General features: G+C 39.6%; 2 protein-coding genes across 11 annotated transcripts in view; both read right to left on the reverse strand.

The window, feature by feature from the left end:
* The window catches only part of RABGAP1L (RAB GTPase activating protein 1 like), a 263,849-nt gene that overhangs the window by 164,745 nt on the left and 81,053 nt on the right, over window positions 1–18,051 (reverse strand). The window lies entirely within an intron of this gene.
* Window positions 8,060–12,419, reverse strand: GPR52 (G protein-coupled receptor 52). The gene is made up of 2 exons (XM_074877068.1): window positions 11,897–12,419; window positions 8,060–11,010 (listed from the first exon to the last, which is right to left on the reverse strand). Exon 2 carries the CDS (start codon window positions 10,816–10,818, stop codon window positions 9,733–9,735), a length of 1,086 nt encoding a protein of 361 aa, XP_074733169.1. The 5' UTR covers window positions 10,819–11,010; window positions 11,897–12,419; the 3' UTR covers window positions 8,060–9,732.

Here is an 18,051-nt window from a genome sequence, read left to right on the forward strand (position 1 = left end):
CTTGTTGGTGTGGACTGCCTACAATAATTGCTTGGCTCTTAACTACTATAATTATTGGAAAAAAAAAAACCCTACTGAAGTTTATCCCCTAATACTTGATATCAGAACTAGCAATATAGTTCCCCCTCACGACTGCTTTGTTGGTGCTCTTCCAGAAGGTATTTTGCTTCGGTAGAGAGAAAAGATGGGGACAGTTGATCATACTGACACTTCTACTCTCACAGCCACCTTCCACACACACACACAAAGACGCACAGCCACAGATGTTCATTTTTCACTCACAATTTTATTCAGAAAAAACGGCTGAAGTAAATTGTGCATTCTTTTCCTGACAGACCAAATATGAAAAGAAATATCCAGAGTTAGTATATGAAAAGTAATAAAGATGCAACAACGCAACAGAGCAGGAAGGTAAGGGCAGACACTTCAGGTCGGCCCTTAGTTCGTCTGGCATCAATACTGTCTGCAACAGCGACTAGTAACAGATGCCCAAGGATAAGCATAAGAACAGGACAAACATACTGTGACAATTCCCTCATCGTAGTCTCCCAGCCTCTGGTAATCTGCGGCATATGGACGCCCAAGCCAGAATCATGATGACAGTATTTAATACACTATTCCCCTTTGAATTTCTCTGAATTTTTAACCCATGTCAGCTTTTGACATCCAGAGTATCTTTTGTCAGTGTATTCCACAATTCACTACATACTGCTATCTTGACTTTAATTCTTTTACGCTGGAAGAGAAACAATGAGTAATTGTATCCAGTTCTCCCCCATGACATTCACAACCTTACAGACCTCTCATACTCCCCTGCACTTTAATCCTTTCTTTTCTAGGTTGGAAAATCCTAGAGACTTTAATTCTCCCTTTGAGAAGGGCAGTTCCTCCGTCATTCCTCACAACTCCTTCCAGCTGTGCTACCACTGACCAGTTACATCCAGTATTCAAGGTCCAGACAAAATATAGTGATGGAAAAGATGCTTTCTAATACTTTTCTTTATTACTTACATCATTACTAATATCTCGATACTTTTTGGTAAGCCATGGCTCATTAAACTACCATTTCCATAAGGTGATTTATAGTAACCCAAGATCCTCTTCCTGACAGGAAACGGATACAATTCATTTTGTTATTGTATGAAAACTAAGGGCTGCTTTACTTCAGAATCAATATTTATATTTATCTCTGGAATTTCATCTACCACTTGAAATGCAAATCTTTCCCAAAATAAATTATCAACAGGTATTCCTCACCTACATCACATTTCAAATCTCTTTTTATCAATGTAAAACATTTTTGTGTTGCTATAAATTTATTTTTAAACAAAATCAATACCATTATTACAAGAGCACTTTGCTATGATTTTTATTTTTAAAATACAGGCATGACTAATGCAGTGAAATTCATAAAATAAGATGATCATCGAAGCACAACTGTATCAATGACCAACCATCACAGACATACTTTTCCCCAAAAAAGCTTCTCAAGCCGGGATAAACCAGAAGAAAGGAGCTGCAAATGCACAGGGATAACATGGACAAAACTTGCAGCTGCACTTAAGCAATAACCCTCATATACTGCCATCAGAATCAAATGAAATACAATAGAGAGATAAAGTATCTCCATAAATCCCATCCGAAATAATGATTCATCACCAAAGCAGAGTTTCTTTAGTTAGCAGCATTTACAAATAAAATCAGTGGCAAACAATATTTTAGCCCAACGGAAGAGGTTGGAGAACTTGTCATCTGTCGATGAGGCTTGTTGCCAAGACACCTGAAATCTAGTAAACAAGGTACAGCAACAGCTTCTTTTAGATATAATGAAATGCAGCCTAAATAGATTTAAGTCCAGATGTAGTTCCCTTCAAGGACATGATCTTTCTAATACTCTCATAAAGGTTTTTACATGAGTCAAGTGAAGAACACATCTATGTAACAGCAAAATTGAATTTAAAAATCAAATTGAACTTTAAAAAACCCAAAAGCCAGAGATCAAGTAAAGCACAGCCAGCAAACAGAAATAACTAATTGGTTGAGTTCCCAAGGTAAGAGATCACAGAAAATATGGTCTCCGGAAGTCCTGAGTTGAAAAATTATAAAATCTCAAAAATAATTTAATTATGATAGCATGCAGTTTGCTTACATTTATTAGATTTCTTGCTTATCTATAAGTCATCTTCATAAGCCAACATGAGATACTGCCTGGACAATATTAAGTAGCCAATATTACAGAGAAAGTAGTTTTGAATAAAGGTGTTTCATTTATACCCTGCGTTTGCTGTTTTGGCTTTGGTAGTTTTAGCACACAGTTAGCACTTATCCAACTCTAGCTACAAAGTGGTCCCCAAAGCCCTTGAAACAAAGAAAAAGCTGCCACTGAAACCTTGCCATTATATGACTCTTTACAACCCTTATGTACGTATAGTTGCATTAAAAGTCACTATAAACATTGCAGTGTCTAAAATCTACCTGATTGCAATAAAATTCTCTTATGAAGATCTTGTTCACTTATTGAGGGCAAAGATGAAAAACAGACTGATCTGTTCTTGGCCTAGTAACAATTAATTATTTGTAGTATATAGATCTCTCCTTTTAATTGCAACAAACTTCCGTACCATTAAAAACCCCAATAAACAAAGCTCTGCAAAAACCTTATTGAGGCTGTCTACGCGACCCCTTCTGTGGGGGATTAACTCCGTGTAGTAAAAGTATAAGGAGAGGGCGCGCGCACGCTTCGGCCACGCCAGCGTTCTCTGCTGTACAGCCCTACCCACTGCCGAAAACGGGTCTGTGCTAAGCTGCCAGCCTGACCTGAAACAACCAAGGGAAGAGGAGGTGAGGCGAGGCACGGGCACGTTTCATTCTGCTGCCGGGAAGGGTAACAATTCAAAGCACCGCCAGTTTAGGCGGTGAACATGAATCAGGTTTAAATGGCACGTCATACTGAGAGAGACCTACATGAATCTCAGCAGGAAACAGGGGGGTATATAAATTCCAAAGCGACACAGGAGGTTTGTATTTGACAGTCCTTATTTTAAGCACAGATGTGAACAAGGAGATAGAGTAACATAGTGGCATTAACGTAAACTACTGAAACAAATAAATAAAGGTCACTCGCTCTCAGTGTTTGGTCCCCCACAAAGCCACAACCTCATCTGGGCACATTTGATGCAGTAATTTCATGCAACAGATGAGGAGCGAGTCCATCTGAGGAACGGTCAGCTCTTCTGCCTCAACACCCAGTTCCTGTATTTGCTTCCCCACAACAAAACAGCTAATGAGGACCCGTATGCTCTATGACTAAACAAACACCACAAACCTGTGGGTTCAGCAATGTCTTTCCTAGTCAGAACAAATTTGCCTGACTGTGGAAAATATCATCTGTCCATTTACAATTCTAAATTTAGATGTCACACAAGAAGAACTTCTAAATAATACATGCACAAGCATAAATAACACTTGAGAGATCATATAAGGACTAGAAACCTTCACTGGGTAAAGGTATTTGAAGACTTTCCTGCCTAAAGTGCATGAAATTCAAAGCAGTACATGTTCCACAAGTAACATACATTGTGCTCACCTGGGGACACTCTGTTATATTTTCCCAAGCCACTATCCTAGTCTTTGTTTAAATATCTCATAAAATGGACTTCCTGCGATTAAAAGAATTTGTGCTTCTTCAAATAACTTACAGAAGGAAGAAAAAAAAAAAAAAAAAAGACAACAAGCATTATGTATTTCATTTAGAGAAAACAAAGAAATAAAAAGCAATGCTGTCAAGATGCAGAAATGCCCTTGCATGATTAATGCTAACATCTCTGCGCTTCCCCTTCTCAAAACCTTTGTGTTTTGTCACCTTTTCTAATACTGCCAGTTGTAAACTTTAGATTGTGAGCTTTGAGGCAGGGATGAACATCACATACAAAAAGCAAAACCCTTTTCCCTGGTAATCACTGCACTTAGAAAAGTTTCATTTTGATCAGAATCACCTTTTCTTTGTTCAGACCGAGTCACACGATGATTAAAATGAAAAGCCTTCAGCATTGCTGTCACATTCTTCTCAAGAGGGTTAAGTTTGGCAGCAGTCGGCGTAAGATTGTGATAAAATCCCGAAGATCTCCAGGCATTTTTACTGCCTGAAATTGCTTTTCCTAGCCTCCTGTCAGCACAGCTGAAAGCACTAAGGTTTCCTTATATTCATCCTACCTTTCACAGTACTTGGACAAAGGAAAAGTCCACAGAAATTACGGATGTAAAAGTGAAGGGGTTTTAGGATTTTCTCGAGGCTGCACTGGGGCACAGAGCCATTAACAGCTTCTTCTCCATTCACATACTGTTCCTTTAGCACTTAAAGCTCACAGAGCTCAGATCATACTCTCTGGAAGGATCTTCCTAGTATCAGATGGAGAAAGGAGTCATTTTATTTAAGACTGACTAGAAAAATCTGTGAGAAGGAAGCTACCCTTAAATATCCTTCTATATTGCTATCACTCCACTAATCTACAATTATGACATAGTCTTCTGTTAACAAAAATGCTTAATGACTGCAGAGATCTATGTAAAAATTTAGAGTATACTAAAAAAAAATTAAACGTGTCTATGTTAAATAGGAAAAAAACCACGACTCTACTTGAACTTCATATTTGGTTTAGCAAAATTCATGTAATCTTTGGAAAATACTGTCTTTAAGCAATGTTCTAGGCAACACTGCAAGCAACAGGAAAACACTACCTCAATGATGCCTCTGTTTCTGGAAAGGCCTAAAACTTAATCTACATCTAGTTAACAAAGTAATGTTTGGTTTTGCCGTTCAAATGTCACACATAAAATATTTTAATCAAAAAAATTCAACAAAATAAACCTAATTCAGTTCATTAGTAGAATGATGCACCACCTCCATCCATAAAACCGCCTGAAGAGAGGAACAGAGGTAACAACGGGGGGATGAAGGCAAAGGCTTAAACTTATCCTTTTGGTGACAGTGACAATATAACTGAAAGATCTGCAAATTAGCTGATCCTGGAGGATGGTTGGGGAGGCCACTGCCACCTTCATTGACATTCTTCCCCCATGGCAATGTTGGCCTCCTGAACCTCTGGCACTGCTCCTTGGCAAGGTCAGCTCCAGGACCATCATGTTGCTAGGCATGCTGCAACTGAGCTTGAGATCTGTTAAAGGGATATTCCCATCATGAGCAGCAGCTTGGATTGAGAGATACAGATCCTCAGCGTTCAAACACCAACATTTAGAAAAAAAATAATAATTATATCTTTATTTGCTTGGCTACAACTGTAATATGGAAAGATTAAAGAGTTTCATGTTGAGAACCAACTGTGAGATAGTATTAAATCTGATGCATTTCCCATCAACTCAGTATCCTGTTCCAACAACTATCTTTTGTTTAAACATAATTTTTCATACACAAGATGAAAGAGCTACTGAAATAACTAATCATTACATTGATATACTTTTCTCAATAGCCAATTTCTAATATTGATTGGTAAGTTACTTTACTCAAATAAAAGGACATTAGCTGAGTGGGAAAACTAAGCGTGCTTGTGGATATTCACAGTCAAACAGTAATGAATTAAAAATAATCACAAAAACAATATAAATGCTATTTTTAAAAGGTCTGCATAATCTGTATCTATGAAAGGTGGCTCAACAAAGCAAAACACTCCGAACTTTTCAGTAGGGGAAGCAGAAAGATTCTGTGCAAAAATAAACCTAGTATGATACCTCATGCTTTACCAAAGTCCAATTACAAAATGGATTCTTAAGCAGAAACATGGGGAAAGATACCTTACTCTGAGACAATAAGTAAACTTTTAAAAGATGGCCTTGTGCTTTTCATTACTACAGTTTTCTTTCCCTTTAAAGAATAGTATTTTAAGAAGAAATTCACTTAGCCATTCCAGAAAATAAGGAAGCACAGAGAATTTGGTGAAGAAAAAAGTCACTTTTCTGGTAGCACTTTTGCTGCCATTACAAATGTTTTTGACTTTTCCTTAGGCTGAAGACATGAGGTTCCAAAAACGGTAAGGCAATCGACCTCAACATAGCCTCTGTTACACTACAAGCGTTAAGTATTCAAGAGAAATATAATGGCACAACATAATCTACCTGCACAAAGGAACTTTATATATATATATATATTTTTTTTTGTTTTGCTTACCTATTAGGCATATCTCTTCACTTTAACCTTTTTATTTAATATTTCACATATGTTTTCTTCTCATGGCTACTTTTTTTTTAAATGAAGCTACAGTTTTAGCAACTCCCTTAATATATCTGCATATGGAGAAATTTTATTATTACCTGTATTATCAACAATGATTTTTTCATGCCGATTTCTTTAGTTAGTGTCTGGTCACCTATTTATTAAGTATTTCATAAATCATAAAGATCTTTACGCACATGGAAGTGGGATATGTACTCCAGATGCCAGCTTTAAAAGTCTCATTCTTTAATCAGATTTTCATGCAAGAACATGAGACTTTACATAATGACAGATTGAAAATCAAGTGTGACAGATTGGGTGACTGGAATTTCTATTGGACTTTTTTAATCCATTAAAATGTCCAGCCTTATAATTTTGGAAGAGAATTTAGCACCAGCTGGAATCCTCAGACAGCAGTAGTAAAACAATAACAAACCTCCCTCAAATAAAATTTTAAATCATGAGTTTAGAAAACACTTTCAAAAAATGAAACACACTTAGTAAATTTAAAAATTCACATGACTGACCACCAGGTCAAATCCTGTCATCTGGGAAACAGCAAGAAGAAATGCCAGTATTTAACTCTGCTGAGGATTTTTTTTGACAGATTCCAGGAAACCAGGAGACTCAGATGTACAGAGAACAGGCCAAAGTGTGACTTTACAGCAACTGAAATTCAGGGTCCAGATAAGCAAAATTAGCATTCTTGCACCAACAACATTAAGCCAATGTTTAAGAAACAACCCCCCCAAAAAAGGGCGAACAACCTGGGAACCTATGGTTTGTTTGCAGGGTATTGGATTTCTACTACATTCTCAGCCTGAGGAAAAGGGAAATCTTCAGTTCCACCTGACAACTCCACAAGCTCAACACGATGGTAAGAGAGAAAAGTATTGCTAACTCTGCCCTTCAGGGCAAGAAGCCGGTGAGCTGGTGAGTAAACGTTGTGCTGCAACCTCTGAAGTGAAGCTCTCTTTCTGACCTACCGTTTGCAGGCAATAAAGCTTCAAGTTGCTGTACATCAACTCCGTTTGCTGAGGTTATACAAGCAGGGTTCAACTAAGGCACTACCGATACAAATGAGTTAGCTTGTGTATTTCTACATATTTGTAGTTACAGTACCATGCTAACAATGCATCTACTGTCTCCAGACTGCGTTACATAAAAGGTCAGCTCAACTTCAAGCATTTTCTAGAACTTTTCTTGAATTTCAGAAGGTCCCATAGAAACTTGTTACCAGGAATGCCAACAAAAAACCAGAAGCGGTAAGCAGCCAGCTCTGGAGCACAGGTATAAAACTACTTTATTGGTATGAAACCAGCCCTGTGAGTTGTGAGAAATTAGGTATTTCATTGTTCCTTGTCTAAGTCTTGCATGCTGAGGACCTACTAGGCAGGAAACAATGACAAAATAACGACAAAACGAAATTAATCCAAGTCGTGTTTGTAAGAAGAGACGGGGTTACACAGCCTTAGAGAGCAGCAGTTAGCCAAAAAGAGCCTTCCGAAATAAACAGCAACTTTTCAAAAGAAGGCAGCAGACACATTCCTGTAGACATGGAGCATTAGAGATACGTGCAAAGAATACTACTCATTTTTTCATATCTATCAGGGCTAATTGTCAGCAACAGCTCAGCTTAGCTAGAGGAATGTTTCAAGTCATATTTCAATCTGCTTTAGATTGTGCAATGCTAGAAACTGGTATATAAACATTTAAGATGGCAAGTAAGCAGCTCTGAGGTCTGAATTTTAAATTGTTCACTCTTGAATCCTAACCCAAAAGAACTTTCACAGAGAACAGAGCGTAACATCAGGGAACTAACGCCAAGGCTGGTTTTGATATACATAATACTACTTTATTCCATTCTTTCAACTTTCTTACAGGTTTAAAAAACGTACAGGGGTTCAGAACCACCTCAACAGAACAAAGAATACATAATTAAGGGAGCTCTAGAATCAAACCACAAGTGTGCAAGCGTGGTTGGCTTCCATTACAAAAAGTAATAGGCACGATCTTTACATATGCATTTTGGTGAAAGAAGGAATAATAGTGCAGTGTTAAAAGGCACCAATAATCAATAATTGGGCCTTTTTTAAAAGCCAATAACCATCTAAGAAAATTACATTTGGTTCAAAATAATAATTTAAATATTTTATCGATTGGCATGCATCTGAACCCCTGGCAATTTATTACACAAACCTAATGTGCACCCTTGCAAAATAAAAAAGATTTCATCAGTGGACCTGAAAATCAGTTCAGTACAAAAGGAAAAATACTGAAGCTCTTTGCCTGCATTTAATACTAAACTGTCTTGTTCACCTCCTCCAAGAACATTTGTCTAACAAACAGCTATTCAACAACTGCACAGAAGTATGTCTCTTAAAGCAAGTGTAATTTTTTAATCCTGTAGCATTGACCTATTCCATGTGCTATGAAAACATTAGGCACAGACCACAATTTACGTTTTCTCTAAAAAAAATACAGTTATGTGCAAGCTAGGTTCACACAACGGATTGACAGCTACAACAGTAAGCTATTTAGACTTCCCAAAGTAAAGGGTTAGTTAGTTTTAATTTTCTAAGCAGTGATGCACACTGCTGTGAGCGATTATCATATTTGCATTAGGATTATCTGTGTAGCCAATAAAGGAAAAGCTTTAGTACACCCTAAAGGACACTACATCAATACTGTGTGCTAATTTAACAGGATCAAGAGAATGAAAGACTGAAGAAGTCATTGTACATGGGCAGCTGCAGTTAGCCAGCCAGCCAGGAAGGGCTATTGCTTTCTGCAGGAAGAATGGTTTGAAACTCTGTTTACCTCGTAGGTGCCCTCAAACTAAACCACTTGGACGCCATGGAATCTAGGGATGCACAGTATGGAAAAAAGGGGGAAATGAGAGGGAGAGCTTCTGTGAAAGTTGTACCAAAATGCGCCATTTTATCCAAAAGCGTCATGCCCGGTGTAGGTTTTATGCATTGCGGATTGTTTGTACAACTGAAAATTGTACAAGATGTGAGCAGAGATAGAGCTGATTATTAATCTGCAATATCTACTACAGTCCTCAGGTATATAATTTACGGATAGCCACTTACTGTGTTGTTGATTGTTTCCTCTTAAATATATTTAAATTCAGAAGGCTACAGTATATTCTGACACAAAGATAGTAAGACAACTTTTCTACAAGGGGGAAAATATAAGGTAGCAACTAACTTATTTTATGAGGAACCTCCTCTGATGTGGTAGTTATTTCATGCCCTTTGGAAGATTTTTAGTTCTGACTTTCTTCATCGTCTCTGTTGAATTGCTCTCCTCACAATTTCGCAAGAGCTATATTCAAGTTCAGCGAGCCCTCTTAACAGCAGCCTTTTCCTTTTCCGCAATCACTTTTAAACTCCCTCTAACATCATAGCAAGCTATTCAAGTAAACACTTCTCTTCTGGCAAGTTTCCAGACACAGCAAATACTATCAAAACTCCGCGTTTGATTACATGCGCCAGTTTTCTTTAAATGGAGCAGGAATTAGCCCGTTTTCTTGGTTTAGGGTCCCGTACATCCCTGTCTTTTAAACACATACAGGATGAACATATTGTCTCTGACAGTCTCCGCAGTCCCAGCCTGAAAACGCTGTTGGAGAGGCTATATATCACACAGTTGCAGAAACTATTGCTTATAGCAAGCCATGTCGTTAAGAAGGAAAGTGCTGGGTTTTCCAACACCCTAGAGCTCTCCAGCAGAAAGTATATGATATAGGGGAGCCACAGCATGTAGAACACACTGGTTATCCGAAACAAAACCATGGCATAGCGGCGATCGGGGCTGTGCCCAGTCTCCCCAGCAGCATCCACTTCGTGGCTAGGAAATCGAGCTCTCCGATCATTTATCTCTTTGGTGTGCTGCCGGCAAATTTTAAAGATGTGGAAATACGTGAAACATATGACAAAGGCAGCAGGAGCGTATAGTAAGCACACGATAAAGCCAGTAAAATAGGCATTAGTTAGCCAGGAGGTAGCACACCATTCAAAAATATCTCCATGGTAACCAGGTTTTCCCCAACCAAAAAAGGAAGGCAAGAAGATCAGACAAGAGTATATCCAGATCAAAATGATGCAGATTCTCAAGCGACAAGGTGTGACCAGCTGATTATAGGAGAGAGGCTTTGTTATAGCGAGATAACGATCCACACTGATGCAAGCAAGACATGCCATAGATACGCTTTTTAGCACAGAGATGATATATCCAAAAACTTGACAAGTCAAGGACTCGTGGACACCTGTCGAGTAGTGGAGCAGTGACAAAGTAGGAACCAAGCAGCTAACTCCAACAAAAAGATCAGCATAGGCCATGGTCTGAATAAAATAGCTGGTGGTATAATGATGCAGAAGTGGAGCACAGTGAAAAACAAATATCACAGTTAAGTTACCCGCAATAATTAAAAATGTTAGCAAGACAATAACAACTGTCTCAAGGATACAGATGTCAACTGCATTGTAGTGACCAAATCCAAGAGGGCAGGAGAGATGCTCAGATACGTTCATAACACTACTGCTCATATTCAGAGTCCTCCATTCAATCCATCGGGACTGGTTCATGTTTTGTGATTAGGGAACACTGCAATCTGAGCCTTAGTGAGCAGATGACCTGCTTAACAGCAGCTAAACTCTGCTTCAGCGTCTCACGATCTCTCTTTGTAGACACTGCCAGTGCTTACATTTGAGAGGATTACAGTCCCATAGCTGTTGATGCCTCCTCAGCATCAGTGCATCACCTCTGGCACACCTTAGCTTTAAGGAAAGAAAGAAAGAAAAGAAAAGAAGAAAAAAAAAAAAAAAGCCAGAAAGAGAAAGGCCACTGATCAGCTCCTCCAGTGCTCTTCACCAATCTTTAGCAAACACAAGGCACTTCTAAAACAAACAGGTACTGTGAAATATGGAAATAAAAACCGACAAAAAAAGAGACAACATTCATTTCCCAGGGAAGGAGGGGGGAATCTCTGACTGCTTATTTTCCTGAGAAAGTCATTTATTTGGAATCTATTGGGGTGAGGGGGAGGAAGGGAAGGAGGAACCTCGGTACAGCTCAGGTTTCCTGGACCAGCAGTTACTGGAGATAATCTTTTTAATGTCTCAATTTAAATCACAGACTGACTGGAGAGTAAAGGAAAAAAGTTCATCATCTAACGCTGTTTTTTCTGGCTCCATTCAGGAGATGGTACTCCGTCTTATCCATGCTATTCTTTGGAAAGGTAAGGAAAACATTTTTGTCAAGGTTAATTCCAATAGACTCACCACTGTTTGGGTATGAATAATGAATTTTATTTGGAGGGAGACGGGTGGGGGACAAGGCAGATTTGTCCTCTGACTCCCAAGAAAGAAAACATACATCTCACATACAATGAGAAAGATCGTGTCTATTCATTTAAAAATGAAACTAATTTAAGAATAGAATGTGGAGACTTATGTCAATATGCACAATTCCTTCAAACAGTTATAGTCCATTACAATTATTAATGCCAGAAGCATAATTCAAGGTCCCCACAGACAAAATAAATCCTCTTGAATTTAATTTCAGCAATGGTAATTTAAAATAATCATCTTTGGAAACTCTGCCATGTCTGCTACAGTGGATCAATACCCAGGAGTTCATAGGTATATCCATGATATTGCTCACCTCTGTAGCAACACCTGAATCATTTCACAAACCCCCATACAACGAGAACAGAAACTTCCATCTGCATTCTGCTGTGAAGCTAATGAAATGCTGATTTGACTAGAAAAGCTGCCATTGTTTACTACTCCATTATTCTGTTATTCAGCTTCATCTTCTACGTAGTTTTAGGGTTTCTATATTTATGAGATGATCAGCAAAATAAATAGTTGCTTTAAAAAAATGTTCTTCTAATTGCAGGACATTACCTTGTTCATTTTATTTGCAGTTACGGAGAAAGCAAACGTTAAAAGAAAGCATCTTCTGTGTTCAGTTTTAAGTAAATGCTTGATTAGTTCAGGAATCATTAGGCAGGTAATTAATTGTATACAATCTCGCTTTTTGAAAGGCCCCTAAAATGTTAAAACCATCTTTAATCCTAGAGTTCCTGAGACTAGAAGACTGGCAGTGAGAATTAATGAATCCACACAAAATGATCTCCAAGGTCATTCAGCTATTATGCTGGCATTTGCTTTAAGTCTCTTTAAAAGTACCAGAATCTCTCCGATGTTTCTGATAGTCCTTGCTGTGTCTTCAAGAGGAATTTCAGATACTAGAAAAGAAAAATTTTCAATGCTGTTGCAGCAGTTTGAGAGAAAGCATTCTTTTTGGAGTTAATTTCCTGTCGTGCATCGCCACGCCGTACAGAAAGTCCTTCTGATTTTATAACATCCCAGAATATTTCCGGCTATCCATTCCCTTCGTCTATAAGCCACAGAGCACGTATAAAATGACTACTTTGTCTAATTCTTTGTTAAAGCAATAGAGCAATCTCTCTCACCTACACGCATCCTTATCGGCCGCTATGATGAACTGCTTGACAAGGGAGTCCTAGTGACTGTGGTGCGGCTGGAGCTTCTGTCGCTATTTCTCTCCTTCCCCCTCGAAATGATTGCTTGCACCTGAGTCCGCTCCTCCTCCTCCTCCTCCTCCTCCCCCCCCCCCCACCCCCGACCAGCCGCCGCAGCCGAGCCGGGCGCTGGAAAGGTGACTGCCCCCCCCGCCCCCAGCCAATGGCCGCGCCGCGCCGCCCTCACTAGGGAAGGGAACGGCGGCCGGGCCGGGCTGGGCCGAGCCGAGCCGAGCCGGGCCGCCGGCTCCCCCCGCAGCGGCACGGCACGGCACGGCACGGCACGGGCGGCCCCCGGGACCCTCTGCTCCGGCGGGGCCGCAGCGCCCGGGGCGAGGCGCGGCTGTTCCCCCCGGCCAGGCCGGTAACCGGCGGGGCGGTTTGGGGGTGCGGGGAGGTTTGGGGGTACCGGCCCAATTCCTTCAGGCTGCTCCGCTCCGGGCCCGCACGGCAAAGCCCGCTGAACGGCCCAGAATTAATTGGAGTGTCTCAAGTCCACAGGATACACACCCAAACCCTCAAACGCTCGAATTGGGTGCACCCAACTCAGCTTTTATAGCCAGAGAGAGAGAGAGAGGCAATTTTAGAAACCGCCATCATCGCCTCACTAAAAATGTTTGGGAAAAGTTATTCTCAGATTGCTAATTTCGCAGGCATCTTTTAGACGTCTGCACATGTTTAGCTCGGTAAAATATTTGCCATGGCTCAACACAGATTTTCTTGTCTTGCTTAAAAGAAAAAGCTACAGTCTCCTAAAAATTAATTATTTTCATACTTAAGGCAGATTTAGTTTAAAACTCAGCTGCAACTGGTTTCAATACTGTACCAGTTTTTAATTGCTTCAACCGATGACAAACATCGGCTTAAATACAAATACTTGCGAGTAACACATTATGTTTCAAAGCAGACTTTCTAACCCAATTAACCCATCTCTCTATTCATGCAAATGGATGCTGTTATTCCCTGATTAAGAACAGAACTTTTGTTTACTTCATGCTTCCTAAAAATAAAACCAGTAGCAGAAGTACAATCATCAAAGTTATCTTGCATAGACACTCCATACATCCTTAGACACAGAGAGGAACAGCAGGTTCAGACACCAAAATACCAACCACAGAACCGTATTCTGGGCTACAGATCAGCAAAAGACACGTGTCAAGAGTGGCATCGGAGGCTTTAACAAACCAAGTCATTAGAAACTACAGTGATTTAAATTCTTTTAGTTCCAAGGCAAACCACAGGCAAAATTTTAATAAGCTGCTCCTGGGTTAACATCTTGTATTTCGAGTATAGCCTGGAGCAAATATTCCAGGCTGAATGACAAGTCTGTAGAACTGTGAAGCAGCATAAAATGCAGCAGGGTGAGAGTGGTTTGCAATAACGGCGTGTGATAATCCCAAATTCTTCCATCGAAGGATTTAAGAAAAAAATTAAAATCACTCCAATACCTCAGAACTCTAAATGGCTGCGACAACAGATTTAATGACTAAATTTAGTCCCTGAGTACAGCTTTAAGCCATAGCTATCCATACCACAGGCGGAACAATAGGAAGCAATTTTTATTCCTCCTCTTCCCACTCCTCCTGCGGGGGAGGAGGAGGAGGAGAACAAACAACGGTGTGCACAGGCATGGCAGCAACCAGGACTTCTCCCTCTCCTCCCTGGGCCAGTTCCTGGTGGGCACCGGAGAAACAAAGCGCCAAAACATCTTAAAACGTCTGTTAGAAAGCCTCAAAGACACGGGGGCACGTCAGAGAAACAAAGGTGAAGCCTAAAATTAAATGGACCACAGAAACTATGTGCTCAGCGCATCCTGCTCGATACAGATTTGAATATTGGTAACGGCTGAAGCTTCCAAATGTTACGGCGACCACTGAGTCACCTTGCTCACAGGTCAGACCCAGCCGATGTGCAAAGCCGCAGTGCCTATTGCTGTGTGCCCAGAGTACCGAACTCTGATAACAAGCACTCGTGTCAGCCAAATATTTCAGGTCTGTACAAGAAACCCAGATACTGCTAAGCAGGTAAGAGGTAACAGAAAAATCAACGGCAACCTCTGCTGGTTGGTTTTCAATGCAGGTAAAATGCTTTCCTTTCAAAAACTATAATTAAAGGGACAAAGTGATTCCAAAGTAAGGAAGATTCCTTTCTTTCTTCATGGAAATACCAGCAGGCTTCCTTCACTACAAAAAAAAAAAAAAAAAAAAAAAAAAAAAAAAAACAAAAGTCATGCTGCAAGCTGCTAGTGGCTTCATCACCTCAGCTACTCCTGGAGCCCAGCTCCCAGGGGCATTTTCTAAGAAGCAGCAGTGCAAACTGCAACAGACCAACTGCACTAACTTGTACTGTACTTTACCTATATTTGGAGGCAAGTGAAAATTAAAGCAGAAATCAACTAGTCCTGACAAAAGTGTGCAATTACAGACAGAATTTTACAAGATGTGGCAATACTGGAATGTTACATCAGAGGCAGAACATTAAAAAGCTACATGGAAAAAGTTTTCTATCTGTAGATTAGAGACACATTAGGGACTCTGGCATAGTTTTAAACTAAATGTGCTTCTGGATTTTTTTTAATTTGCATGTAAACAAAAGGAAGTGAGAAAGAGAAAACACTTATATTGGAAGAATTTAATGGCTGTCACCAAGGCAGTATTTTACATGGTGCATAAATTCCATAGCTGGTTAAGTCCAGCAGAAGGACTGAGCACTCTTCTTTGAGCTGAATAGAAGAAGCAACTCCACACCTTCTTTATAAATCACATCAGCTAGAAACAACAGAAGTTACCATCCAAAACAGAAGACTCATACCACCTTATCCTGCTGAAAACAGAGATGTGGCAGGAGCTCGAGCTCTGTGTATGAAAAGAAAGCCTGAGAAAGCAGTGGGGATGTGTGTGAGCCTGTAAGGAAACGAGATACAGCTGCTCAGGCAGAAAAAGACCATACAGAGGTAGATCTAGAAGCTCCAAGCAAGGAATCAATCTATTACTCATTTCTTCTATTCAGAAAGCAATAGGAATATTTGTTTTCTAAATCTTTTTTCTGCAAGGCAAACAGGACTGATAGAAGCAATTCCTGCAATGTACGAAGAAGCATCTCAGTCGCACCACTCATTTCTGGTTTGAAGGCTTTCAGGACTCTCTTTGTTAAAATATTGGATGGTCAGCTGGATTAAATGGACAACAATAATTTCTGTAAAACCTTTTAAAAAGGCATTGATTAGAGCAGGGAGATGCAGCTGACACTGTGGGATGAGGAACATAATAGTTATTTACTTAGATGCAGACCTGAATGACAATATTGATACACATACCAGCTCCTTATTCTTTTCTTCTGCCCAACTCCTTTTTTCTTTTTTTTTTCTTTTTAAAGTATTACTTTCTTTTATCCCCTTTCTCCTTAACCTATAAAGGTGTTTCTTCAGTTTGCTTTATTTTTATCTGAACTACCTCTAGCATTTACTTGTTCACCAAATCATATGGACACTATGGTTTTGTTTTTAATGCCTCCAGAAAAATTCTGTTCTATAAAGCCTGCAGCTTGTAGTGCAGCTTAAAGAGGGCGAGGAGGAAGAAAAACGAGTAGTTGCCTTAAAAATTTTGCGTGTGTGTACGCAGCTGTTTTTTTTTACATCAGACTAGTGCTTGAAGTTGCTCTCTGAAGTCCTATTGGTGCTGTATTTAAGACAGAAATTAGTTTTATTTGTTATTTGGAATATAAAGCCTCTATCCAAAATCCACCCACTACAGCTGTCTGTCTAAAAAACTACCATGAAGAGCTCTAGCTTACACAGAACACACAGGAATTTTCACCTCAGTACAGGCATATAATATGAGATATAAAAGGTATACATATATATGTATAAAAGCATTGTTTTTTCTCAAAATAATCTTCGACTTCTGAAACACTTTATGTTGGAGGGCACCTCTGGATATCAACACCCTGCTCAAAGCAAGGCCAACCTGAAAGTCACGTCCAATGCCAAATTTAGGCCAGGTTATGCTGGGTCTCATCTAGCTGAGTTGTGAACATCTCTAAGGATGGAGATTTTGCAGCTTGCATGGGCTCCTGTTTGACCACTCTCACTGTGACTCCCAGTATCAGCTCAGAATTTTTCTTGTTGCAGTTTGTCTTTATCACCACCAAGACTAAACATGCTTGCCCCAGTGGTAATAATCCCAAAGTGTTAGTTCTTAAGGAAACTACAGTATCTTGTTTAAAGCCATGAAATACTTCCCCACCTTCTCATTTATCAGTTTTGCTATCACAGATCAGTTTTTCTTCCCTTCTCCCTCCCACCCCATGATCATAAAGCATTCTTTATGATAAATCATTTTACAATGCTATGGCCCACATACCCTTGTGACTGCAAGAAAGATCAAGTGATATGAGTTGCACAGCTACATTTTTGAAATGCAGATGCTCATGTGGAGCACTTACCTCACTGTTACAGGAAAAAATCATCCCCAAAGCCTACATGAACCTTTTCTGCATTAGAGGCGAAACTGAATTTGATGGCAGCAACCAAGTAGGTTCTATAAGGTGGGAAAGAAGGAAGGGGCCAGTATAATTTGGAATGGAGGGTGGTGGGAGTTCAGGTAAGAGGCTGGAAGGGGACAGTAGCTTTCTAAAAGGTCAAGGTATTGTGAGGGATGTGGAAGGGAGCTACTGATCCCTTTGTCTTTTACTACTGCTCTCAGCAGGCTCCGTTTCAGCCTGATCCTCTGCTGGACTCCCAGCCCCAGTTCTTTTCCAATACTGTTTCTAACGAGGCAAATATTAGCCAGTATCACATGAATGCTAGGCAATTAGGATGCTGTGATGCAGAACAAGAAATTGGCAGAATTTTTTTTTTTTTCATGTGTTGTGGTGGATCAGTAGATAAAGATGGGCATTCACAGCTGCAAGTTTATTGTGCAGTCCTTTCATGCTGTTATTTAATAATTACATTGAACATTTCTAAAGTTTGAAACTTTTAAATTAGCTACTAACATTATTCATGTATTTAATAAATATTAAACAAGTTTTCAGAGTAAAGTGCTGCAGTCTCCCTTTAAACATTACAACCTGTGATCTCACAGATTAGATGGTTACTTTTCTGAATTTTACATTAAAGAACATTTTTCTTCAGGAGGAGATTGTATTGATGCTCCTATGACAAATGGAATTCACTTTACAAGCTCAATTCGGAGCGACAAATACCACCAAAACTTCTGTGACTCAAATCAATAGAAATAATACACCATGCAATAAACTATCAAGAAGG

This window comes from Strix uralensis, chromosome 8, assembly GCF_047716275.1.
Source record: "Strix uralensis isolate ZFMK-TIS-50842 chromosome 8, bStrUra1, whole genome shotgun sequence".
Taxonomy (NCBI): Eukaryota; Metazoa; Chordata; class Aves; order Strigiformes; family Strigidae; genus Strix; species Strix uralensis.

Coding starts and splice junctions, on each gene's coding strand:
- GPR52 (XM_074877068.1), bottom strand. CDS start 10,818: ATGAACCAGTCCCGATGGATTGAATGGAGGACTCTGAATATGAGCAGT.